Source organism: Ailuropoda melanoleuca, unplaced genomic scaffold, assembly GCF_002007445.2.
Source record: "Ailuropoda melanoleuca isolate Jingjing unplaced genomic scaffold, ASM200744v2 unplaced-scaffold11384, whole genome shotgun sequence".
Taxonomy (NCBI): Eukaryota; Metazoa; Chordata; class Mammalia; order Carnivora; family Ursidae; genus Ailuropoda; species Ailuropoda melanoleuca.
Genome location: NW_023179820.1, coordinates 854,936 through 881,616, shown reverse-complemented (window position 1 = coordinate 881,616; position 26,681 = coordinate 854,936). Strand labels below are relative to the sequence as shown.

General features: G+C 39.0%; 1 protein-coding gene across 9 annotated transcripts in view; it reads left to right on the top strand.

Moving 5' to 3' along the window:
* PRKDC (protein kinase, DNA-activated, catalytic subunit) overlaps positions 1–26,681 on the top strand; it is a 247,506-nt gene that overhangs the window by 127,183 nt on the left and 93,642 nt on the right. For all 9 annotated transcript variants that reach the window (XR_004622659.1, XM_034650151.1, XM_034650152.1 and 6 more), the window contains 11 exons: positions 6,887–7,030; positions 10,616–10,767; positions 11,376–11,507; positions 12,719–12,830; positions 17,549–17,673; positions 17,759–17,908; positions 19,044–19,217; positions 20,055–20,153; positions 22,012–22,219; positions 23,937–24,126; positions 25,283–25,498. Coding sequence is in view for 8 of the 9 variants with exons in the window: in XM_034650151.1 (XP_034506042.1) it covers positions 6,887–7,030; positions 10,616–10,767; positions 11,376–11,507; positions 12,719–12,830; positions 17,549–17,673; positions 17,759–17,908; positions 19,044–19,217; positions 20,055–20,153; positions 22,012–22,219; positions 23,937–24,126; positions 25,283–25,498 (1,702 nt within the window). In the remaining variant the exon portion in view is untranslated. The remainder of the gene's footprint in view (positions 1–6,886; positions 7,031–10,615; positions 10,768–11,375; positions 11,508–12,718; positions 12,831–17,548; positions 17,674–17,758; positions 17,909–19,043; positions 19,218–20,054; positions 20,154–22,011; positions 22,220–23,936; positions 24,127–25,282; positions 25,499–26,681) is intronic.

The following is a 26,681-nucleotide window of genomic DNA, read 5'->3' as shown; positions in this document are numbered from 1 at the left end:
CCTTCTACAGTTTGGCTATTGTGGACATTGCTATTATGAATATTGGGATGTAAGTGCCCTTTCTTTTTCTTACATCTGTATCTTTAGGGTAAATACCCAGTAGTGCAATTGCTGGGGCATATAGTAGCTCTGTTTTTAACATCCTGAGGAACCTCCATATTGTTTTCTAGAGTGTCTGTACCAACTTGCATTCCCACGAACAGTGTAAGAGGGTTCCTCTTACTCCACATCCTCGCCAACATTTGTTATTCCCTATCTTGTTAACCTTAGCTATTCTGATTGATGTAAGGGGGTATCACATTGTGGTTTTGATTTGTATTTTCCTGATGCTGAGTGGTGTGGAGCACGTTTTTACATGTCTGTTGGCCATTTGTATGGAGAAGTATCTGTTCATGTTTTCTGCCCATTTCTTGGCTGGATTATTTGTTTTTTGGATGTGGAATTTGAGATGTTCTTTATAGAGACCTTAGATACCATCCCTTTATCTGTTATGTCATTTGCAATTATCTTCTCCCATTCCGTAGGTTGCCTTTTAGTTTTGTTGATTGTTTCCTTTGCTTTGCAAAAGCTTTTTATCTTGATGAAGTCCCAAAAGATCATTTTTGCTTTTGTTTCCCTTGCCTTTAGAGATGTTTCTTGCAAAAAGTTGCTTTGTCCAAGGTCAAAGAGGTTGCTGCCTGTGTTCTCCTCTAGGATTTTGATGGATTCCTGTCTCACATTTAGGCCTTTCATCCATTTTGAGTTTATCTTTGTGTATGGTATGAGGGAGCGGTCCAGTTTCATTCTTCTGCATGTGGCTGTCCAATTTTCTCAGCACCATTTATTGAACAGACGGTCCTTTTTCCATTGGCTATTTTTTCCTGCTATATCCAAGAGTAGTTGACGATAGAGTTGAGGGTCCATTTCTGGGCTCTCTATTCTGTTCCACTGATCTATGTCTGTTTTTATTCCAGTACCATGCTGTCTTGATGATCACAGCTTTGTAATATAGCTCGAAGTTCAGAATTGTGATTCCTCCAGGTTTGGTTTCCTTGTTCAACATTCCCCTGCTGATTCAGGACCTTTCTGGTTCCATACAAATTTTAGGATTGCTTGTTCCAGTTCTGTGAAAAATGCCAATGGTATTTTGATAGGGATTGCATTGAATGTGTAGATTGCTCTGGGCAGCAGACGTTTTAACCATATTTATTCTTCCATTCCATGAGCATGGAATGTTTTTCCATCTCTTTGTGTCTTCCTCTATTTCTTTCATAAGTGTTTTGTAGTGTCTAGAGTATACATCCTTTATCTTTTTGGTTGGGTTTATTCCTAGGGGTATCTAATGGTTTTTGGTGCAATTGTGATTGGGATTGATTCCTTAATTTCTCTTTCTTCAGTCACATGTTAGTGTATACAAATGCCACTGATTTCTGTGCACTGATTTTATATCCCACCACGTTGCTAAATTGCTCTAAGAGTTCTAGCATTTTGGGGTGGAGCCTTTTGGATTTTCCACATAAAGTATCACGTCATCTGCGAAGAGAGAGTTTGTCTTCACCGATTTGAATGCCTTTAATTTTTTTTGTTGTTGTTGTCTGATTGCTGATGCTAGGACTTCTAGTACTGTGTTGAACAATGATGAGAGTGGGCATCCCTGTCGTGTTCCTGACCTTAAGGGCAACACTGTCAGGTTTTCCCCATTGAGAATGATATTTGCTGTGGGCTTTTCATAGATGGCTTTTATGATATTCAGGTATGTTCCCTCTATCAGTATACTTCGAAGAAGAGTTTTAATCAGGAAAGGATGCTGTATTTTGTTGAATGCTTCCTCTGCATCAATTTAGAGGATCATATGGTCCTTTTCTTTCATTAATGTGCTTTGTCATGTTGATTGATCCGTGAATGTTGAACCACGGTTGCATCCTAGGAATAAATCCCACCTAATGGTGACGAATAATCCTTTTAATGTACTGTAGGATCCTGTTGGCTAGGATCTTGTTTAGTATCTTGGCCGCCATGTTTCATTAGGAATATTGGTCTGTAATTTTCCTTTTTGATGGGATCTTTGTTTGGTTTTGGGATCAGGGTAAGGCTGAGCTCATAGAATGAGACTGGAAGTTTTCCATCCAATTCTATTTTTTTAAACAGTTTCAGAAGAATAGGTATTATTTCTTCCTTAAATGTTTGTCGAATTCCTCTGGGAAGCCATCTGGCCCTGCACTCTTGTTTTTTGTACTGCAATTTCCTTACTGGTTATTGGTCTGTTCAGATTGTGTATTTCTTCCTGTTTCAATCTTGGAAATTTATAAATTTCCAGGAATGCATCCATTTCTTCCAGATTGCTTAATTTGTTTGCATATAGTTGCTGGTAATAATTTCTAATAATAGTCTGTATTTCCTTGGTATTAGTCATGATCTCTCCCCTTTCATTCATGATTTTATTAATTTGGGTCCTTTCTCTTTCTTTTGGGTAAGTCTGGCCAGAGGTTTATCAATCTTATTAATTCTTTTAGAGAACCAGCTTCTAGTTTGTTCATCTGTTCTGTTTTTCTAGTTTCTATTTCATTGATTTCTGCTCTAATCTGCATTATTTCTCTTCTCCTGCTTGGCTTAGGCTTTATTTGCTGTTCTTTCTCCAGGTTGTTTAGGTGTAGGGTTAGCTTGTGTTTTCAGGATTTTTATAATTTTTTGAGAGAGGCTAGGATGGCTGTGTACTTTCCTCTTAGGATCACATTTGCTGTATCCCATAGGTTTTAAACGAATGTGTTCTCATTCTCATTAGTTTCAATGAATTGTTTATGTTCTTTTTTAGTTTCTTGGTCGACCCATTCATTCTATCAGCAGGATGCTCTTTAAGCTCCAAGTGTTTGAGTTCTTTCTAACTTTCTTCTTGTGATTGAGTTCCAGTTTCAAAGCATTGTGGTCTGAAATATGCAGGGAATAATCTTAATCTTTTGGTATCGATTGAGACCTGATTTGTGACCCAGCATGTGATCTATTCTGGAGAAAATTCCATGTGCACTCGAGAAGAATGAGTATTCTGTTGTTTTAGGATGCAGTCTTTTTCATATATCTCTGAAGTCCACATGGTCTAATGTATTATTCAAAGCTCTTGTTTCTTTGTTGATCTTCTGCTTAGATGATCTGTCCGTTGCTGTGATTGGAGTATTGACTCCCCTACTATTAATGTATTATTATTATTGATGTGTTTCTTTACTTTGGTTATTAATTGGTTTGTATAATTGGCTGCTCCCATTTTGGGGGCATAGATATTTACAATTCTTAGATCTTCTTGTTGGATAGACCCTTTAAGTGTGATATAATGTCCCTCTACATCTCATGCTACAGTCTTTGGTTTAAAATCTAATTTGTTTGATATGAGAATTGCTACCCCAGCTTTCTCTTGAGGTCCATTAGCATGGTAAATATTTCTCCAGCCCCTCACTTTCAGTCTGGAGATGTCTTTAGGTCTAAAATGAGTCTCTTGTAGACAGCCTATGGATAGTTGTTTTTTACCCAGCCTTGTATCTTTTGGTTGGAGCATTTGGCCCATTTACATTCAGAGTAACTATTGAAAGATATGAATTTAGTGCCATTGTATTACCTGTCAAATCCCTGTTTCTGTAGATTGTCTCCATTACTTTCTGGTCTGTGTTACTCTTGGATTCTCTCTTTGCTCACAGAATCCCCCTTAATATTTCTTGCAGGGTCTTCGTAGTCACATGTTCTGTTTTTCCTGGAAACCCTTTATTTCTCCTTCAGTTTGAATGACAGCCCTGTTGGATAAAGTATTCTTGGTTGCATGTTCTTCTCATTTAGTACCCTGATTATATCTTGCTAGCCCTTTCTGGCTTTCCAGGTTTCTGTGGACAGGTCTGACGTTCTGATGTTCCTCCCTCCATATATAAGAAATCTCTTCCCTCTAGCTGCTCTCAGGATAGCTTCTTTTTCACTATGATTTGGAAGGGTCACTATTATATGTTGGGGTGTTGATTTATTTTTATTGATTTTTGGGAGGAGTCCTCGCTCCCTCCTGGACATGAATGCTTGTTTCCTTCCTCAGTTTAGAGAAGTTCTCACCCATGTCTTGCTCAAATATTCAGCCCCCCCCCCTCTCTTGGATCCCAGTGATCTGATATTGGTTCTTTTCAATGTATCATTAAATTCTCCAAGTCTCTCTTCATGTGCAATGAGTTGTTTTTCTCTTTTCTTTAATTTCCTTTCTTTCCATCAGCCTGTCCTCTAGATCACTTATTCTCTCTTCTGTCTCATTGACCCTAGCTGTTAGAGTATCCAGTTTAGACTGTATCTCATTCATAGCATTTTTAAGTTAAGCTTGATTAGATCTCATTTCCACCTTTAGAGATTCTATATTGTCACTTATGCTTTTTTCAAGCCTAGCTATTAACTTTATGATCGCTATTCTGATTTCTATCTCTGCAATCTTACTTATATCCATACTGATTAGCCCTGTGGCAGAGAACAGTGCTTCTTGTTCTTTTTTTTTTTTTTGGTGAGTTCTTCATTCTAGTCATTCTGCCCATAGAATGATGGGAGGGGGAATGAACAGAGGCAAAAATATCAACCATGACCCAAGCAAAATGGACCCTGAAGCTCAATATACTGTTTTCCCCTGGCGTTGGAATTTTACAGTCTTTTGGGATGTATAGGCTTTTCGTCCACCTGTTCTTCCAGTCTGTCTTCTGGGGGAGGGGCCTGCTGTACTTTTTCTCAGTTATTCCTGCCTGGATGGAGTCGTCTCACTCCCTGTTGAGTCATGGGCTCAATGCAAACTGGTCCTCTGTGTGGCTTTTTTCCCCTGGAGGCTTTCCGCACCTCTTCAGGGGATCAGAGCAAAAATGGCTGTGCCTGAACCTCTGGCCCAGAGCAGAAAGATTGCAGTCTGCCCTTTGTAATAAACCATCTGGGACAAATAGTCTCCACTTCCATATGTGCCCAAAACTGCAGCCTCTTGTGGTGCACGCCCACTGCAGCTCTCAGAGGTAGTCCCAGGGGCCCGGAGTGCCACTGCCCTTTGTGACTTGTTCACCTGTGATAGCATAGCTGATGGAGCTGCCAGTGCTGCTTGCCCATCCCACAAATCACAAGCTCATGAAAAGATACAAATTCAAAATACAGTTTCTACTGAAAGCATATTACTTTTACAGCATCATTAAGTTCAAAAATCTTAAGGTGAACCATCGTACATTAGGGGCTGTCTGTAATTTAATAATAAAGTTTGTATTTGTATGTTATAAATCAACCAGTAGACATACATGGAGAGTGTTCAGACTTTTTTTTACTTATGGGGTGCATAAACAGTACAGCCACTCTGGAAAACAGTGTGGAGGTCCCTTAAAAAGTTAAAAATTGAGCTACTCTGTGATCCAGCCATTGCACTACTGGGTATTTACCCCAAAGATACAGACATAGTGAAGAGAAGGGCCATATGCACCCCAATGCATAGCAACATTGTCCACAATAGCTAAATCGTGGAAGGAGCGGAGATGCCCTTCAACAGATGTGACTGGATTAAGAAGCTGTGGTCCATATATACAATGGAATATTACTCAGCTATCAAAAAGAACGATTTCTCAACATTTGCTGCAGCATGGACGGCACTGGACGAGATAATGCTAAGTGAAATAAGTCAAGCAGAGAAAGACAATTATCATGTGGTTTCTCTCATCTATGGAACATAAGAACTAGGAAGATGGGTAGAAGAAGAAAGGGATAAAGAAAGGGGGGTAACCATAAGGGGGAATGAAGCATGAGAGACTATGGACTCTGAGAAACAAACTGAGGGCTTCAGAGGGGAGGGAGGTGGGGGAATGGGATAGACCGGTGATAGGTAGTGAGGAGGGCACGTATTCATGGTGCACTGGATGTTATACGCAACTAATGAATCATCGAACTTTACATCAAAAAAAAAAATTAAAAATTAAAAAAAAAGAATTTCCAACAACAACAAAAAAGATTTGGGAGCACTCAGATTTAAGCTGTGAGAGAGAGAATCCCTGAGGAAGCATATTTAATTAAAAAAATGAAGCAGCAAAGTTAAGAAGATAGGTAGCTTGAATTATCCTTTAGTCTGTTCTTATGCATCAAAATAGCTTCATCTCGAAATTTCTAAAATAAACTAAATTTCTAAAATAAACTCTCAATTTAGTGCATGGATACATTTTATTTAGATTTCATAAGTCTTGGGCAAATGAAGTCTATAACACAATGACTTCTATAAGAGGAAATGAAAAAAAAATTAGCCACTTGCACCTACCTAATTTTTGTGTTCTCATTTTTTATATAACCTATGACTTTGTATAAAAGTAGAATTCTCAAGAGCTGCATATTATTCAGATGGAACAAGATTGATATAGAATACTTTCATTTTGATTTCTAGGATCATAGTTATATCACGTTTTTAACAAAGAAAAGATCAGTAATCTATTTTCCTCGAATTGTGGTTTCAGGGACCCATATGGAGAGAATTCAACAGAGAATCTGATCTGATTAAGCAGAGTAATTGCTGGAATTTACATCTGTTTCAGATTTAGGTCAAGTCATAATATTAAATTTAGCTGATGGAATATATATAGATAGATAGATATACATGTATATATATTTAAGCTATTTATTTATTTATTTTAGAGAGAGATACAGAGATGGAGAGCACGAGTAGGGGGCAGGCAGAGGGAGAGGGAGAAAGAGAATCCCAAGCAGGCTCCACACTGAGCACAGAGCCCAACGTGGAGCTTGATCCCAGGACCCTGAGATCATGAACTGAAACCAAGAGTTGGACGCTGAACTGACTGAGCCACCCAGGTGCCCCTGGAGGATATATTCTTGAATTAATATTTTGGTTATTCAAAACAATTTTTTGATATTTGACTTTTAAATTCTCTTGTAGGTCTTTCGCCCTTATGCAAAGTACTGGCTAAGCCCCTTGCTGCAGCTGGTGGTTTCTGAAAATAATGGAGGAGAAGGAATTCACTATATGGTGGTTGAGATAGTGGTTACTATTCTTTCATGGACAGGATTAGCTACTCCTGTGGTAAGAAGGGATACGTATTTTGTGCAGTACTATATCAGTTCTCTTGCTGATACCATAAATGGAATTTATGACAAATAATCCAAGCTTCTCCTAATGACAAGAGTCATCATTTTTAGCATTAATTGTCGTATTGCTGTGGTGCTGCTATACTAAATGGCCTCATACTGTTTTAGTTTTGTTTTCTTTTGTGTCTGCTTTTGAAAATTCCTCTGACTTTGCTTTTATTTTTAAAATATCAGGTGTTTTTGTTTGTTGCTTTTACTTGCTCAGAGCTTGGAAACTAGATAACTGATTTATTAAACATAAGTGTGAAATAAATGTTAGTAGGCCTTAAATATGAGGTCCTGAAAAATTCTGCAAAAACTAACATCCCTGGGTTTTTGGGCATTTGTTTTGCTAGTTACCTACTTCCCCAGTATTCTCTCTGGCCCATTAATGGTTGAGATTGCCAAAAAAAAGTATGTACCAGGTGAATAATACTGTATCATATTGAGGTAGTCTGTGGCTTCTTCCAGTACAGATTTGTGTGTGCTGGAGCTTTGCCCATCACTTAAAAACTTCAGCACAAAAGTTTTCAGGTCATAGTATCCTGGGAACATTCCTTAGTACACATAATATATGGACATAGAGTTTTTACATGTGTCTATATCAGGATGTGCCTGTCTTATTTCACACTAAACCAAATTTAGATTTCTTAGCTTTAATGTGATAAAATAATTTGTACTCTGCTAATAACATGAAAAAATTGTGAGAGTATATAGTTTAACTTAGGAACCATTGGGAAAGATTGAATTTAATGTCAGGAGCTTGGCTGAGCTTGAGAGCTGAACTGCTAGGTGTCAGAATAGCTGCATAAAGCAACAGTGAGTCAAAGTGAGAACCAGGTGAAGTCTTTGATCATTTATTGTGGTAGTACATGCAAGAGGCTAAAGCCAGAGGAAGTGTTGACTTCCCCTGTTTCCCCCATGGAACATTGCAACATGGTTTGGTCTGATCGATGGTCAGGTGGATTAGCACAGATCTGGGTGTCATCTTGCTGTTGAAGGAGCCTTGAATTAAAAGCTTAGCAGTTTTATGGGACCCTGGAGTTGAGAGGAGGGTGAGGGGGATGGGACGGGAGTGGAAAACACTGAGGACTGAGCAGAGAGGGGAAAAGTATTTTCAGAGTTGCCCTTCTTCCCTATAAGGAGATCTCATCAGAGACCCTTAAAGAAGCTAGAGAGACCAAGGAATGAAGGTGCCTGAGCTAGGAATGCAAACATACGACACAGCATGACCACTCTTTGGGGTGCGGGTCATGGATGGCTAGGGGTTTGACTGCAGCTGCCCTTAGAGATTTCAGAGCACTGGCTGTGTTCTAGCCTGGTGTGTGAGGGCAGCTTCCCCATGAAGCCTGCCAGGTAAAGCCTTTTTCACTGCCTGTGGTTGGAACTGAAAAATCACTCATAGGCTTTACATCAGAAACCGGAAGCCTCAGTAGTTGGTGGATTTTTTTTATACATGGACTTTTGGATTAAATAATGCTTTTCCAAGCATTCCATGCTCATGGGTTGAAACGACAAACATTGTTAAAATGTCTGTACTACCCAAAGCAATAGCCACATTTAATGCAATCCCTATTGCATTAAACAGTGCAAACAATAAAATTTATATGGAACCACAAAAGACCCCGAATAGCCAAAGCAGTTCTGAAAAACAAAACCAAAACTGGTGGCATCACGATTGTGGACTTCAAGCTCTTTCACAAAGCTGTAATCATCAAGACAGTACGTTACTGGCACAAAAACAGACATTATAGATCAATGGAATAGAATAAAGAACCCAAAAATGGACCTACAACTATATGGTCAACTAATCTTCAACAAAGCAGGAAAGAATATACAATGGAAAAAAGACAATCTTTTCAACAAATGGTGTTGGGAAAATTGGACAGCCACATGCAGAAGAATGAAATTGGACTACTTTCTAATACCATACACAAAAATAAATTTGAAATGGCTGAAAGACCTTAATGTGAGAAAGGAAACCATCAAAATACTAGAGGAGAACACAGGCAGAAATCTCTTTGACCTCGGTTGTAGCAACCTCTTACTAGATACATCACCACAGGCAAGGAAAGGAAAGCAAAAATGAATTATTGGGACTTCATCAAGTTAAAAAGCTCTGCACAGTGAAGGAAACAATTAACAAAACTAAAAGGCAGCCTGTGGAATGGGAGAAAATATTTGCAAACAACATATCTGATAAAGGACTAATATCCAAAATCTACAAAGAACTTATAAAACTCAATGCCCAAAAACCAACCCAGTTAAGATATGTGCAGAAGGCAAGAGTAGACACTTTTCCAAAGAAGACATTGAGATGGCCAACAGACACATAAAAGGATGTTTAACATCACTCATCATCAGGGGTATACAAATCAAAACCATGACATACCACCTCACACCTGTCAGAATGGACAAAATTAATAACTCAGTAAACAACAGATGTTGGCAAGGATGTGGAGAAAGGGGGAACCAACCCTCTTACAGTGTTGGTGGGAATGCAAACTGGTGCAGCCACCCTGGGGAACAGTATGGAGGTTCCTCAAAAAGTTTAAAATAGAACTACCATACAGTCCAGCAATCACTGGTAAATACTAGGTATTTACCCAAAGGATACAAAAATACAGATTTGAAGGGATACACGCACTGAGATGTTCATAGCAGCATTATCAACAGTAGCCAGACTATGGAGAGAGCCCAAATGTCCTTCAGCTGATGGATAAAGATACATATGTACAATGGAATATTACTCAACCATCAAAAAGAATTGCCATTTACAACAATGTGGATGGAGCTAGAGTGTATTACACTAAATGAAATAAGTTAGTCAGAAATGGACAAATACCATATAACTCATATGTGGAATTAAGAAACAAAACAGATTAACATATGCGAAGTGGGGGAAGAGAAAAGGAGAGAGGGAAACAAGCCAGAGAAGAAACTGAAGGTTGATGGAGAGAGGTGGGTGGGGGAGGGCTAGATGGGTGATGGGTATTAAGGAGGGCACTTTTATGATGAGCACTGGATGTGGTTTGTAAGTGATTAGTCACTGAATTCTACTCCAGAAACCAATATTGCACTGTACGTTCACTATCTAACATTTAAATTAAAAAAAAAAACAAAAAAACGCTTTTGCTAAGTGAAGTAAGTCAATCAGAGAAAGACAGTTATATGGTTTCGCTCATGTGTGGAACATAAGAAGTAGTGCAGAGGACCACAGGTAAAGGGAAGAAAACTGAATGGGAAGAAATAAGAGAGGGAGACAAACCATGAAGGACTCTGGATTCGTGGAAGCAATTCGAGGGTTACAGAAGAGAGGGGGGTGGGCAGATGTGGTAACAGGGTGATGAATATTAAGAAGGGCATGTGTGGTGATGAGCACTGGGTGTTATATGCAACTAGTGAATCATTGAACACATGAAAAACTAATGATGAATTATATGTTGGCTAATTGAACAATAAAAAATAATAAAGAAATTTTAAAAATGCTTTTCTAGAATGGAATGCTACATATTATTACAGAGTTTCTGTACCTTTTTAGGGTGTCCCTAAAGATGAAGTGTTGGCAAATCGATTGCTTCATTTCCTAATGGAACATGTTTTTCATCAAAAAAGAGCTGTGTTTAGACATAACCTTGAAATTATAAAAACCCTTGTTGAATGCTGGAAGGATTGTTTATCTGTCCCTTACAGGTATAAATTTACTAGATTTTGCAATATCATTTATATATTTTTAAAATGTAGCATGGCTAAATGGTGATTACAGTGAAATGTAATTACTTGAAATTACAGATAAAAGGAAGATAATTTGAAATCAATTCATTATAAGGGTATAATATTGCTACTAGTAAAATTACAACCTCCTAAGTTTAATACTAGAAGCACCTCTGGGCAGATCTTGCCTCCAGGTGGCCCCTGCTCCATCTCCCAGCTCACCTCTGGCTTTTCTCGCACACTGGGCATGTGGGGTGCCCTCTGCTTCTCACTGTCCTAGCCCAGGGGTAGGCTGTAAGACTTTTCTTTGATTCCTTTTAGCACAGCCTGAGGTGAGCTAAAACTTTCCTAAGGTTTCAGTGTCAACTAAGGAAGAATTGGGGCAAATAATGAGATCGTAAGAAATATAGACCTGTCTGTGTTGCACAGCTAGAATAACTTGAAAGCATATATGGAGGGTATTAGTAAGAAGGGTGTTAGGGAAAGACAACGTATTTCTTACCCTGAAAATGAGCCATAGAAAATTTTTTATCTTCTTGCTGCTTATTTTACTATATGATAACCTATGCTTTATGCTTATGTTTCAGGTTAATATTTGAGAAGTTTTCCAGTAAAGATCCTAATTCTAAAGACAATTCAGTAGGAATTCAATTATTAGGCATTGTAATGGCCAATAACTTGCCTCCCTATGACCCAAAATGTGGCATAGAGAGCATAAAGTAAGTATAAAGGAGTTTTGGCTTTGCTTCTTTTTTAGGTTAAAGTATAGATGAATTGGATCGACAGACTGGAGTGTGGTCTAATTTTGATAAATGTAAGGACCTAGACCCATCTTAAAAATATTTCTACCAAAATTAAGGTAGTTGGGCTTAGAGGTCATTTGGGAGAAGAAATATGTTAATGGAGTGAATGAGGAAAGTTAAGTTTTTCAAAATGAGTGTAATTTTTTTTTCCAAGTGAGTTTTAGCAAATAGGAAGTGTTAGGTATTTTCTTTCTTATTTTCTAAAGTCACATTTTCAGCATTTGCCCAGAAAGCGACACAAACTCTGTGGGATCATTCATGACCGGATCATGACCTGAAAGGGATGCCTGGATGTTGTGCTGCCGTGTCACTCTGCTTCTGCTGTAGCTGCAGCCCCTGCTCCCTCTCTCAGGACCCTTTGTGTGTGTGGGGGGTGGATGCGGCCCAATGTCTAGACGGGGGTGCTAGTAAAATAATCCTGTACCACCATGGAATGGAACTTCATTGTCCACTATTTTGGGATTTTTGAAAAGTCAGCATTCACATCATGGTTACTAGAGATTTCAGCATGTCCCTTCTGAGCTTTTCCCATTACTTTGGAAGTGTCCCACTCTGGTTGGTCTTCCTGTGTTAGCCTCCTGGCACCAGTTACACCAGTTACCTGGTATCATAGACAGACATGTGGCTCCACACAGATTCAGTGGGATATAGTTTACTTTTATACAAGTTACCTTTTTAAGCTTTGATTCCCCCAGTAACAACTGAACTGGAGGCTAACATGATATGGCCTGTGGAGTCTGGGGGCACTGCACTGGTGCTCACTCTTTCTCATTTTATTGTCCTCCTCTTGTCAAAGCAGGCGGATTTCAAGGGTTGCCAGTAAATCATGATATTGGATAGTAGCTTTCTTTTCACTACAGTTTTTTAGCATCCAGCATTGTGTTTTGGTTTCACTACAGCAGGTCCTCTGTGATTGAACTGTAGACTTTAATATGCCTTCCAGGTCATGATGTCACAGCCTTAAGTACATCTTCATATATGTTTTCACACAAATAATTTCAATCATGTTTTACATTTCATATTTTCTCAATTTGTGCTATTAATGTGGTACGAGGAGCAAAGTTGTTATGAATTTATGTCAACAGAATGTATTATTGATGCATATTTATTTTCTATATTTGTTACAGATACTTTCAAGCTTTGGTCGGTAATATGTCCTTTGTAAAATATAAAGAGGTATATGGAGCAGCAGCAGAAGTTCTAGGACTTACTCTTCGGTATTTTACCGAGAAAGAAAATGTGAGTGTGTTATACAATTTTAAATAAATACTTTTTCAGTTTTATCATAACACTTGTTACTTATGTCCTCTATAATATAATAAACCAAAGTGGGCATTCTGCATTTATTAATACTTTACTCTTTCCTACTGCGTACAGTGCTCAGTTGTTTTTTTTTAGATTTTATTTATTTATTTGAATAAATAAATAAAGAGAAAGACAACACACACAATCAGGGGAAGCAGTAGGAGCAAGGAGCCTAATTCGGGGTTTGATCCCGGGACCCTGGGATCATGTCATGGGCTGAAGGCAGACACAACCAACTGAGCCACGTAGGCATCCCCAGTGCTCAGTTGTTGTTTTTTTAAAGAAGAGATATGATTTTTTTAAACACTTGGAAACTTGGTAAACATTTAAAGATTGGTAACTTTTTATTGTGAAAGTCAGGATATGAGTACTTAACCAGCTTTCATTCCTCTGAAGGTAGTGTCAGGATTTCCTTTTGGAGAAAATTATTCTGTTAAATACCTGCCATGGTTAGTTAGGGCTAGTTTAACTAGTAAAATCGCCCACTTTCAGACAGGACAGGGCACCTCCACGAGCTTTCTCAGTCTTGTGTGCCCTGCCCACTTTACAGGATTGTGAGAATGACCTAATTGAATCTTTTAGTGCAATACACATTCAGAGTGCTGCAGTTCTCAACAGAATGTAATTATTACAAATGTATATAAATTTCATGGGCCAGTGTGTGGAAATTACATGTTCTAACTTACTTGAAAATAACATAGTGGAATGATGCTTACTGCTACATCCCATGTGCTATGTGTTTTGGAGCCTCCAAAATCACTGTCACTCATTGTGATAAGGTGCTCTTGCCAGGTCTTGTTGCAGTCTGTCCAGGATGACACAGGTGATCATTCTTCCTGATTCCCTTTGTCACTGCTTCTAGGACATTTCTTTTGGCTCTCTTCCTACTTCCCTGGCAGTTTCCTCTCCCTTCCTTAGCTCCATGTTTCCTGGCCACCTCCCTACTCTGATATTGGTCCTCTTCTCCTTCCCTGCTCCCCTGTCAACCATCCAGCCTGTGTTTTTATTTATTTTTATTTATTTTTTATTATTATGATATGTTAGTCACCATACAGTACATCATTAGTTTTTGATATAGTGTTCCATGATTCATTGCGTATAACACCCAGTGCTCCATGCAATACATGTCCTCCTTAATACCTTTCACTGGGCTACCCCCCCCACCCCTCTTCCCTCTAAAACCTTCAGTTTGTTTCCCGGAGTCCATAGTCTCTCATGGTTCCTCTCCCCTACTGAATTCCCACCCCTTCCCTTTTTCCTTCCTTCTCCTAATGTCCTCCATGCTATTCTTTATGTTCCACATATAAGTGAAACCATATAATTGTCTTTCTCTGCTTGACTTACTTCACTTAGCATAATCTCCTCCAGTTCCATCCATGTTGATGCAAATGTTGTGTAATCATCCTTTCTGATGGCCGAGTAATATTCCATTGTATATATGGACCACATCTTCTTTATCCATTCATCTGTCCATGGACATCTTGGCTCCTTCCACAGTTTGGCTGTTGTGAACATTGGTGCTCTGAACATGAGGTGCACATGCCCCTTCTTTTCACTACATCTGTATCTTTGGGGTAAATACCCAATAATGCAATTGCTGGGTCATAGGGTAGCTCTATTTTTAACTTTTTGAGGAACCTCCACACTGTTTTCCAAAGTGGCTGTACCAACTTGCATTCACACCAACAGTGTAAGAGGGTTCCCCTTTCTGCACATCCTCTCCAACATTTGTTTCTTGCCTTGTCTATTTTTTGCCGTTCTAACTGGCGTAAGGTGGTATCTTAGTGTGGTTTTGATTTGAATTTCTCTGATGACTAAATGATGTTGAACATTTTTTCATGTGTCTGTTAGCCATTTGTATGTCTTCATTGGAAAAGTGTCTATTCATGTCTTCTGCCCATTTTTGGATTTGATTATTTGTTTTTTGGTTGTTGAGTTTGAGAAGTTCTTTATAGATCTTGGATACCAGCCTTTTACCTGAAGTGTCATTTGCAAATATCTTCTCCCATTCCATGGGTTGCTTCTTTGTTTTGTTGACTATTTCCTTTGCTGTGCAGAAGCTTTTTATCTTGATGAAGTCCCAAAAGTTCATTTTTGCTTTTGTTTCCCTTCCCTTTGGAGATGTGTCAGGAAAGAAGTTGCTGTGGCCGATGTCGAAGAGGTTACTGCCTGTGTTCTCCTCTATGATTTTGATGGATTCCTGTCTCACATCAATGTCTTTCATCCATTTAGAGTTTATCTTCGTGTATGGTGTGAGAGAGTGGTCAAGTTTCATTCTTCTGTATGTAGCTGTCCAATTTTCCCAGCACCATTTATTGAAGAGACTGTCTTTTTTTCCATTGGATGTTTTCTCCTGCTTTGTCGAAGATGAGTTGATCATAGAGTTGAGGGTCCATTAATGGGTTCTCTGTTCTGTTCCACTGATCTATTTGTCTGTTTTTGTGCCAGTACCATGCTGTCTTGATGATCACATCTTTGTAGTATAGCTTGAAATCAGGCAGTGTGATGCCCCCAGCTTTGTTTTTCTTTTTCAGCATTTCCTTGGTGATTTGGGGTCTTTTCTGGTTCCACACGAATTTTAGGATAGTTTGTTCCAGCACTTTGAAAAATGGCATTGGTATTTTGATCAGGATGGCGTTGAAAGTATAGATTGCTCTGGGGAGCATAGACATTTTTTTTTTTTTTAAAGATTTTTTTATTTATTTACTTGACAGAGATAGAGACAGACAGCGAGAGAGGGAACACAAGCAGGGGGAATTTTGTATCCTGCCACATTACTGAATTGCTGTATGAGTTCTTGTGGCTCGATCCCATAACGCCGGGATCACGCCCTGAGCCGAAGGCAGACGCTTAACCGCTGTGCCACCCAGGCGCCCCGGGAGCATAGACATTTTAACTATGTTTATTCTTCCGATCCATGAGCATGGAGTGTTTTTCCATCTTTTTGTGTCTTCTTCAATGTCTTTCATCAGTGTTCTGTAGTTTCTAGAGTATCGATCCTTTACGTCTTTGGTTAGCTTTACTCTGAGATATCTTATGGTTTTGGTGCTCTTGTAAATGGAATCGATTCCCTAATTTCTCTTTCTTCAGTCTCAGTGTTCGTGTATAGAAATGCAACTGATTTCTGAGCACTGATTTTGTATCCTGCCACATTACTGAATTGCTGTATGAGTTCTTGTAATTTGGGGGTGGAGTCTTTTGGGTTTTCCACATAAAGTATCATATCATTTTTAAAGAGGGAGAGTTTGACTTTGCCAGTTTGAATACCTTTTATTTCTTTTTGTTATCTGTGTTTTTAAAAACTGCCAATATGTTCATGATTCCCAACATTGTGCCTCCAGTCCCCATCCTCTCCTGAAGGAAAAGATGGGTAGTGGAGAGTGGGCTACTTTCACTCTCTTGCTGGATGAGGAGAGGGTTAGAGAAATCGGTCCTTAGGCCCTGAGGACACCCAGGGTACCCCCACACAGTATATTGGACCTCTGCCCATTTTGCTAGTCAGGCATTTATTTGTGTTTAAAAGAAAATTAAGGGAAATAGACCCCTTTTGGGAGATCAGTTTTCACTTATAATTTATTTTAGGGATTACTAGCTATTTTTGTAAAATAAAATTTTTAAATTCAGAAAATAACCTTGTTATTATTACATGATTCTAATGTCCCTAGATGTTGGGTTTCAGTTTACATAATATGGTAAGTTTTCAGTACAGGTGGAGCAAATTATAGCAGATCCCAGGTTTAATCTCTCTTCACTTAAATTTCAAGTTAGTAAGAATGATAAACACTTTTGTTTTACATAGTTCTTTTCTGAATATAAAATGGCATTGATTTAGTGTAGAAATTAGAAAAACAGAGTGAAATTAAAGACGTCATTGAGAGTCACTCGTATTCTAACCACTGAATTGCTTTTGGCACCTCAGATGTAGTCTCCAGTCATCATTATGTGTGTGGATGCATTTGTTTTCTGTTGTTCACCCATATTGTATTCTTTTATAATTTTGGTTATGTATGTTGGGTACTTACTGGCTGGCTCTGGGCTCTGAGGGTTCAGCCAGGAACAGGGCAGGCCAAGCCCCTCCCTGCCTCAGGAAGCTAGCATTTGGTAAGGGGAGACAGACAACACACAAATGAATCTATCATGGTAGATAGTAGTATACAATGAAGAGAAAACAAGATATAGGGAGATAGACAGTGATGGGGTTGGTTGTGAAAATTGAAAATTCTGGTTTATGTGAATATTTGACCAGAGATGTGAACACTAGCGTCATAAAATGTGTTTACACAGCATTTAGTCACTGATTTTAGTTCAGCTTCTCAAACGACTTGTTAGCAGTATTTCAGGTGTTAGAAGGAAGCACTAATCTTTATCAACTTGCCATCTGACAGGCGCTGGATGCCACCAGTGGTAGCAGCACAAAGCAGGCGTGACCATGGTCTGGCTCACCTGATCTCACAGCCCCAGAGCCTCTTGTGCCCAGTGGTTATGCCAACTTGTGCATGGTCCTGGCGCTATACCCTGTGAACACCTTTACCTTGTAGGTGATAGCATTGAACACCTTCTTTGGGTTTACTTAACTATTCAAGACAAACCTGTTTTCAGTAACCAACATAAGTTTCCACCTCAGTGAATTTGAGAAAAATTTAATTTTTCAGGTATTGGAAGAGTTGGTGTATGAACTGATCATAAAGCAATTGAAGCAACATCAGAATACGATGGAGGATAAATTTATTGTGTGCTTGAACAAAGCTGTGAAGAACTTTCCTCCTCTTGCCGATAGGTAAGATGTCAGTTGTGGTGGGCATCCTGTGGAGGGAGAGGGTCTGCAGCTTCCCTCTCACTCATTGGTCACGTCCACTGGTTAGGTTTATGAACACTGTGTTCTTCCTGCTGCCAAAATTTCATGGCGTGATGAAGACCCTCTGTCTGGAGGTGGTGCTATGTCGTGCAGAGGAAATAACAGATCTCTACTTACAGTTAAAGAGCAAGAATTTCATTCAAGTCATGAAACACAGGTGAGTGTGTAGCTAGTCCTATATTCTCAGAGGCAGCTGGCTCATAAAATTTTGATTTGTTCAGCTGTCTCCTTCAACTCAGAAAGAACTCATAGGTTTTCATAAAATATGTATTTGTTTAATTTTAATCAGAATTAAAGGCGGCGAGGCCTGACCCTCCTCCCTCTGCTAGCCTGGCACTTTGGGGAAGCCACATCTCAAGCATTGTCTAAGGTTCTCAGATTTTTAAATGCATGGTTTTGAGTTCTGTACCCATTTTGCCAACTAGGAGGCTTCCATTATTTGTTAAAATTGTTCATTTATTTTCACATTATACTATTAAAATAAATATTAAGAGATGTTTTTGATCACTTATAATGTTTTTATTTCTCTGTACTCTTTTCCAGTCTTGTCTGTGTACATGTTTTTTACATAGGGATAAATTATTGGTAAATGCCAATAACAAAGAATATATGTTGTTGTGGTGTAATATCCTTCATTAGAAATTTACTCAGTATCTGCTGTGTGTAAAGCCTTAAGCTGGGTACTTTAAGGAAGAAAAGATACATAAAATAGGTGTGCACCTTATTTTGGGCCCAGACTACCCTTAACTCACTTCTGACTGGCCAGGGCACCTGACTAGCACTTGAAATCATTTTTTCAAAATGTGAAATCCTTTATACTTAGTTTATTTTGTTTGACATTTTGGGTTTTTTAAAAAATGAGCTTTTATTTTGGAATAACTTTATATTTATAGAAAATTTGAAAGATAATACACAAAGTTGCCGCATACCCTTCACCCAGTTTTTCCATGTCACATAATCATGGTACATTTGTCAAAACTAAGAAAAAAAAAAAACTAAGAAATTAACATCAGTACATTAATGTTAACTAAATTAGACTTTATTTGGCTTTTACCAGTTTTCCTACTAATGTCGTTTTTCTATTCTGGGATCCAACCCAGATACCACAATGAATTAATTCAGTTATTTTTAATACTGTAGCTCATGATAATTTAACGTGTAATTTTTATGTTTCTGTTGTAACAAATTTTGAAATACAGAACGGCACAAAGAAGAAAAAGTTACCTGTCATACCTGAAAGTATAATAAAAATTGTTAAATTTGTGTGTTTTTAAAAATCTCTTTTGTCATAGAGATGATGAAAGACAGAAAGTGTGTTTGGACATAATTTATAAGATGATGGCAAAATTGAAACCAGTAGAACTCCGAGAACTTCTGAATCCTGTTGTAGAATTCATTTCTCATCCTTCTCCAGTGTGTAGGGAGCAAATGTATAATATTCTAATGTGGGTTCATGACAATTACCGGTAAGGTCTACATTAACTTTTTTTTTTTCAGGGGGGGTTGGTGGTGGAGGGGCAGAGGGAGAGGGAGAGCAAGAATCTTAAGCAGATGCCACACTCAGCACGGAGCCTGACATGGGGCTCAATCTCACGACCCTGAGATCATGACCTGAGCCAAAATCAAGAGTTGGACACTTTACTGACTGAACTACCAAGGCACCCCAGTACATTAACATTTTATATTACTATTTTTAAGGGAGTATTTGGGTGCTTATAGTAATCTGGAACAGATTATAATAAATAAAACATTTTTAAACATATGATTAATAATTAAAACAAGTTTATTTTAGTATGTTGACATGTATCCTTATTGTAACTCCTTTTATGTACCTGTGGGAACTTAGAATGTGCAATTACTGGTTAATGGTGTAATTTGTTTTTATAGTTATCCCTTTAAGATCTGACAAAATTAAGAAAACGAACTCTGTGGGATGTCGTCATCCTACTCGCCTACCATCACACCGCTTTCTGAAGGGTGTGAGCCTGTCCTAGGACCTCTTAACATTCCCAGGGAACCCTCTGCAGCCCTGTTGCCATTACCCACCCACCCCACCCTGTGCACCTGAACCCTGTCACATTGCAGGTGGGGCGGAGACGGGCACTTGGATAGGTTTGCAGAGGCACCAAAGGAGAATGTCAGGGTACATACGCATGAGGGTAGGTTCTCCTGTGATTTGGGAAGTTAAGTTACCACGGGAAAAGCCAGATTATTTAACTTTAATTCTGGACGGTGTTACTGGGATTGAACAAAATTGATAGAAGACAATATTAATGTTTTGTCATTTTGTTATTTCTTCTCAGAGATCCAGAAAGTCAAGCAGATGATGAGTCTCGGGAAATATTTAAGTTGGCAAAAGATGTGTTGATTCAAGGGTTGATCGATGAGAACGCTGGGCTTCAGTATGTGCTCCTCCTGAAATAATTGGGCCAGGACAAATAACTTTAGGGATATTTCTTCCTAGATTTGCACTGAGCATTTTTCACCAGTTTTAGAATTATATTTAGTATAAGCATTTTAATATTTAGCATTTAGTATATCTAGTATTAGCATTTTCTCTGCTTTCTCCATTCATAGTGTTTAATAGAAAGGTATTTTAAGTCACATTAACTTAAAAATCCTGACAAGTTATTTTAATATAAAAAAGACTCTTTAAAAAGTGGTATGAATAAAGCTTTCTCTGCTCATGCAGTGAATCAGTGTCTCAAAATGAAAAAATCTGTAATGATGATTATTACGTTTCTAATTTAACTTAAATAGTTGAGATCACACTATACATACTAATATTGAGTGAAATGTTTGAAACTTTAGAAATAGGAGAAAACTATAATATTAATTATATTGGGGAAATATAAATGATGATTATTTTCTGTCAGGTTTGGCCAGCAAACCCTGAGACAGCAAATGAAAGGATTATTCCCAACACCTTAGTTGGAGAAAGAGGCCTGGGGGCCAGATGCTCTAGTGACAAAAGGCCTTGAGCCAAGCCCTGTCTCCACTTTTATTGTGAGTTTAATTAATACACCACATGCAAGGCAGAGTTCATGAAGTACATGACCACTACAGGTGCCTGTGTTTTAAACCCACTCCCTGGATGAGACCCTTGAGCCACAGTAAGAATCCGGCTGCGTGCTGCTGAGAAACTTCAGAGGAGGCCCAGCATCTGGGCACTCCTCCTTTGCTTTTCAATTAGTCTCATCTAGGGAGGCATATACAAGTCAGGTTTTATCTGTCCAGGCACTGTGAATCCCCACAGTTTTCCTCTAAAATGCCTACCCTATTAGTTTTGTTTTTTTTTTTTAAGATTTTATTTATTTATTTGACAGAGATAGAGACAGCCAGCGAGAGAGGGAACACAAGCAGGGGGAGTGGGAGAGGAAGAAGCAGGCTCCCAGCGGAGGAGCCTGATGTGGGGCTCGATCCCATAATGCCGGGACCACGCCCTGAGCCGAAGGCAGATGCTTAACCGCTGTGCCACCCAGGCGCCCCTACCCTATTAGTTTTATGAGTGTTTTATCAAGTACTAATTATATAAGAAGAGGCATAAAATTTTTGTATGGTTCTATATTTCAGTTTTCCATTCTGCCATAATTTTAAACTCATTTGGCTTTTCAAAATTGTATTTGGATTTCATAAGCATTCATAAATTGTAAAACCTAACTTTTCTTTTTTTTTAGCAGGGGGAGGGGCAGAGGGAGAGACAGAGAGAGAATCCTAAGAGAGAGAGAATCACACTGTGTGGAACCCAGTGTGGGCTTTGTTCTCACAACCCTGAGATCAGGACCTGAAATCAAGAGTCAGACTCCTTATCAACTGAGCCACCCAGGCACCGCAAGCCTAACCTCGTTTTTAGCTAGTTTAAGTTTTGAATATTTTATGGCACTAATTTTTAGAGTGAATTGTTTTAGCAAGGCAGTGAAGGATTACATATAATTTCTTAAGGTGTTTTCTCAGTTTCCAAATAATTAATATTATATACTCATCATTGAAAACTTCCCAGATAGTAGAGATGAGAATAAAATCATCCAGTTTTTCACCTCTTGTTAAATATACTAAGGTTTTGGAATATTCCCTTCCTTCAGTGCATATTATTGTTCATAACTCAGATTAAACTCTTTTTACAATTTTGGATGTGGTTTTCCTCTATGTTAAACTTTATAGAGATGACAAACTGCCTTCTCCACGTGACACCATGTGTAGGACATTCTTTCTTATTTACCAATATCTGAAAAATATGCTTCTTTCCACTCTGCTTTTCAGATTGATTATTCGAAATTTCTGGAGCCATGAGACTAGATTACCTTCAAATATCTTGGACCGATTGTTGGCATTAAATTCTTTATACTCTCCAAAGATAGAAATGCACTTTTTAAGCTTAGCAACAGATTTTCTGCTTGAAATGACCAGCATGAGTCCAGATTATTCAAACCCTGTGTTTGAGCATCCTCTGTCAGAATGTGAATTTCAGGTGAAGTACTTATCTTTGTAATAATAAATTTTATAAGCTTTTTCTGTCTTTTAGTCAACAAACATTTTCTAACAGAGTTAAAGTGGCTGTCTTTTATTTGGATATAAATGACGTATGACATGTTAGTTTCGGGTGTACCACATAATGATTTGATACTTGTTTGTGTTGTGAGGTGATCACCACAGTAAGCCTAGTTAACATCCATCACCACGTACTTATAAATATTTTTTCCTTGTGATGAGAACTTCTATCTACTCTCTTAGCAGCTTTCAAATATATAATACAGTGAATATTAACTATAGTTACCATGCTACACATTCTATCTCCATGACTTATTTATTTTTTAACTGGAAGTTTGTACCTTTTGACCCTTCACCCATGTCACCTTCCCCCCATCCTCTGCCTCTGGCAATCACCAGTCTGTTCTCTACATCTGTCAGTTCAGTTTTTTGTTGTTGTTGTTGTTTTGATGTTGTTGTTTAGATTCCACATGTAAGTGAGATCATGTGGTTATTTGCCTTTTTCTGTCTGACATATTTCACTTAGCATAATGCCCTCAAGGTCCATCCATGTTGTCACAGATGGCAAATTTCCTTTTTTTAATGATTCAGTAATATTCCATTGTATGTGTATGTGTGTGTGTGTACACACACATACACATACCTACACATATATACATACATCACATCTTCTTTACCCATTCATCCATTGATGGACACTGATGTTGCTTCCATGTCTTGGTTGTTATGAATAACGCTGCAGTGAACATAGAGGTGCATGCACCTTTTTGAGTTAGTGTTTTGTTTCCTTTGGATAAAAACCCAGAAGTAGAATAGCTGGATCATATGGTATTTCTATTTTTAATTTTTTGAGAACTTCTATACTGTTTTCCTTAGTGTTTGCACCAATTTATATTCCCACTAATAGTGTATGAGGGTTTCCTCTTCTCCACATCCTTGCCAGCACTTGTCATTTCTTGTCTTCTTGATCATAGTCACCTGACAGACGTGAGGTGCTGTCTCATTGTGATTTTGTTTTGTGTTTCCCTGTTGATTAGTGACACTGGGCTTCTTATTTTACTTGGAATACTCACACATTCCTTTCTGAAACACATTTGCTTGAGCCTCATCTGCTCATACTGTCTTCACATGCTCACACTTGTCCCCCTTTCAGCCTCCACTTAGATTTTCCTTTCTCCATTATGCCATCCTCCTTCCTCATCATTTCCCCCATCCATTTGGTAGATACTGAGTTTGCATTTTCTCCTGGCAGCCTTAACAGCCTGTGATGATTTACATATTTACAGATGTGCTCACTTCACATTTGCCAACCTGGGTAGCAGGGCCTGACTCTTTTGCTTGCACTCGTCCTAGTGACTTTCCTAGTGTCGAGCGCATGGTGGGACTTTGGAAGGAGCTGAGCCCTTTAGCTTGTTATTGTTGTGGTGCCATTATTGAGCATGGCATTAAGCCATTTAATGCAGAACGTGAAGGAGGAGATATATGGTTTTTCTCCCCCAATACTAATCACTATTTCTAGTTGACAAATAATTATTTAGTTAAAATTTTTAAATTTGGAAAGGTTCTTCAGCTGCTTCCCACAGAGATACATGAAATTATAGTACGTATTTGCTGATAGTAGCAATGGATTTTAATAAAAATATTTCAGTGTTGCTAAAGAAGGGCCATTATTTCATTTGGAGCTCTCTTACATGCAGGAATATACCATTGATTATGACTGGCGTTTCCGAAGTACTGTTCTCACTCCAATGTTTATTGAGACTCAGGCTTCCCAAAGTGCTCTCCAGGCCCGGACCCACGAGGGATCCCTTCCAGCTCAAGGTGTGATGGCTAGGCAGATACGTGCCACCCAACAGCAGTATGACTTCACACCTACACAAACTGCAGGTAACTGTCCACCTGAACACCTGCCTGCTCTGCACTAGGCAATATGATCTGTGGAAGTAGCCTCTACTGCAAGGACGTTGACTATAAGAGAAGTGGAACAATAATGAAAAAAACGTGGTAAGAACCACAGAAAAGATAAAGCAGACAAGGGAGAAAAGCATTGTGGTTCCAAGAGTCATTAGATTCTTAGAGTTGGAAGGGGGAGGGCTGGGGAGGAGTGATGGGGAGCTGGTGTTTAAAGGATATGGAGCTTCTGTTTAAGAAGATGGACGATGCTCTGGAAATGAAGTGTGGCAATGGTTGCCCAACTGCGTGACGCTATAGTACTGTACACTTTAAATGGTTAAAATAGTTAATTTGGTGTTCTCTAAATTTTACCACGGGGGGAAAAAAAAAGAAAAGGATTATTTTTAACTAGAAAAAACAAGTTACAGTACGTGTATGCTTTGTTTTGGTTTTGGCCAGAAAAATCCATTTAGTGCATCAAATTTGAAACCCGTTATATCAGAAGCAAAGTACTGAAGAGCTAAACCAAAATCATTTACTGTGTTTATAGTTTATTAAACTTTTCTTTCTTAAATCGTTCACTTGTTTCCTTTGATCAGAGAAGTACAAGTTATAGAGTAAAATACCTAAATCATTTCTTATAAACGTCTCAAATGTTTTTCCTTTGTATAGATTTTTTCATGTTCCATTGGTTCTAGAAGTAGGAATGATTTGAATAATTACCATGGTTATTTTATGACATTATATTAGAAGTCATGAATCCTGGTACCTTATAGTAGATACAACGTATCATTCCTGTTATGATCACCGTGGCTTGAAGGAGCAGGTGGGGCGTTTCCTGCTTCACAGTGAGGACAGTTAGGCTCAGACACCTGAGCTGCCTTGGGGCGCTCACTAGTAACCTGATAGAACTTCTGCCTAGTGTCTTTCTGCCGTGACATGGCTGCCTCCCTGGAGGAGCTGTCCCCAGTGACTGTGGCAGGTGAGCACGTGGAGCCCCCAGGTGCCACCAGGACAATGCATCCCTTGTTGCACACAGTGTATCTGGCAGTTGGCACTGCTCCAGGTGCAGTGGTGGGGTGGTGTGGGGTTGGCAGGGTTGTGCAGTGCTGAGCATGCTGTGACATGGTCTGGTCATGCCTGTTTGTAGATGGCAGAAGCTCCTTTAATTGGCTGACTGGGAGCAGTATTGACCCCCTGGTGGATTATATGGTCTCCTCATCATCGGATTCCTCATCTTCCTCCTTGCTATTTGCGCACAAGAGAAGTGCAAAGTTACAGAGAGCACCCTCGAAGTCAGTGGGACCTGATTTTGGGAAAAAAAGGCTGGGCCTTCCAGAAGATGAGGTGGATAACAAAGCAAAAGGTAAAGTAAGCTTGCTGAAATGTACTTGAAATAAGTTCTTAGATTAAGAAAGTGCATTTCTGACTGCATTCACATTTCCTTATAATCTGTAAATAAGCCCATTAAAATTAGGGGGCTCCGGGATGGCTCAGTCAATAGAGCATGCAACTCTTAATCTTGGGGTCATGGGTTCGTGCCCCATGTTGGGGGTAGAGTTTACTTAAAAAGTAATAAAATTTAATTCAATAAATGTTGTTTGGGCACTTACCATGTTGAAAGTCTAGTTTTAGGTGTTCCAGAAAAGCTATTGAATAAATTGGACTCAATCCATTTATTTAGTGACTTTCTGAACATCAGAGCTTGGTAAGTCAACAGGTAGGTGACCTTGAGATGAGGCAGAATTAGTAAGTCTCAGAGAGAGAGAATGGGAGAGTGCCAGGAAGGACATGAGAAAGAGGCCGACTTTGGAACTAGCCTTGGGGGCTAGGGGTGTGGGAAGGGGGAGGGTAAACAAGGACTGAGGCAGGAAGTGTAGAGCATGTTTGGGAAGTGGAGGGGACCCAGATCAGCTTAAGATTGGTTACGGACTGGCAGGCCTTGTAGCAGTCTAGGATGTGGGACATGCCCAGTGGCAGCATAGAGCAGACAGCTGGGGATGTGGGCCTGCAGCTTTAAGAGGCAACCAAGGCTTTCTGTAGTGAACCAAGCAGACAGGTCTCTGGATGACCTCTTGGGGGGTCCGCACGGAGCAGCATGTGGGGTGCCTTAGGAGGCCCTGGAGGCCAAGACCACAGGCAACCCTCCCCCACCACCCAGGGTCCTGGTGGGGAAGATGGGGGAGATGCGACACGGGGGCTGCAAGGAAGTGCTGGCAGAGCTCAAAGACCCAGTGCTGGCTAAAAAGGTGCAACTCAGCTTTTTATGACAATGAGTGAAAGCCCAGAGGAAGAAAACAGAGAAAGAAAAGGGAACAACACAGAACCTTGGGGTAATGCTAACCATATGAATTTAGATATAAAGAAGTAAAATTAGGAGCAAGGATAAATTCCTTTTACTTTTACTTATTTTTTCTTTTTTATTAAGTTTTTAATTTTATTAACATACAGTATTATATTAATTTCAAGTGTATAATAATATAGTGATTCAACAATTCTATACATCATAACTCCGTGTTCATCCAGATAAGTGTACCCTTTTTTTTTTT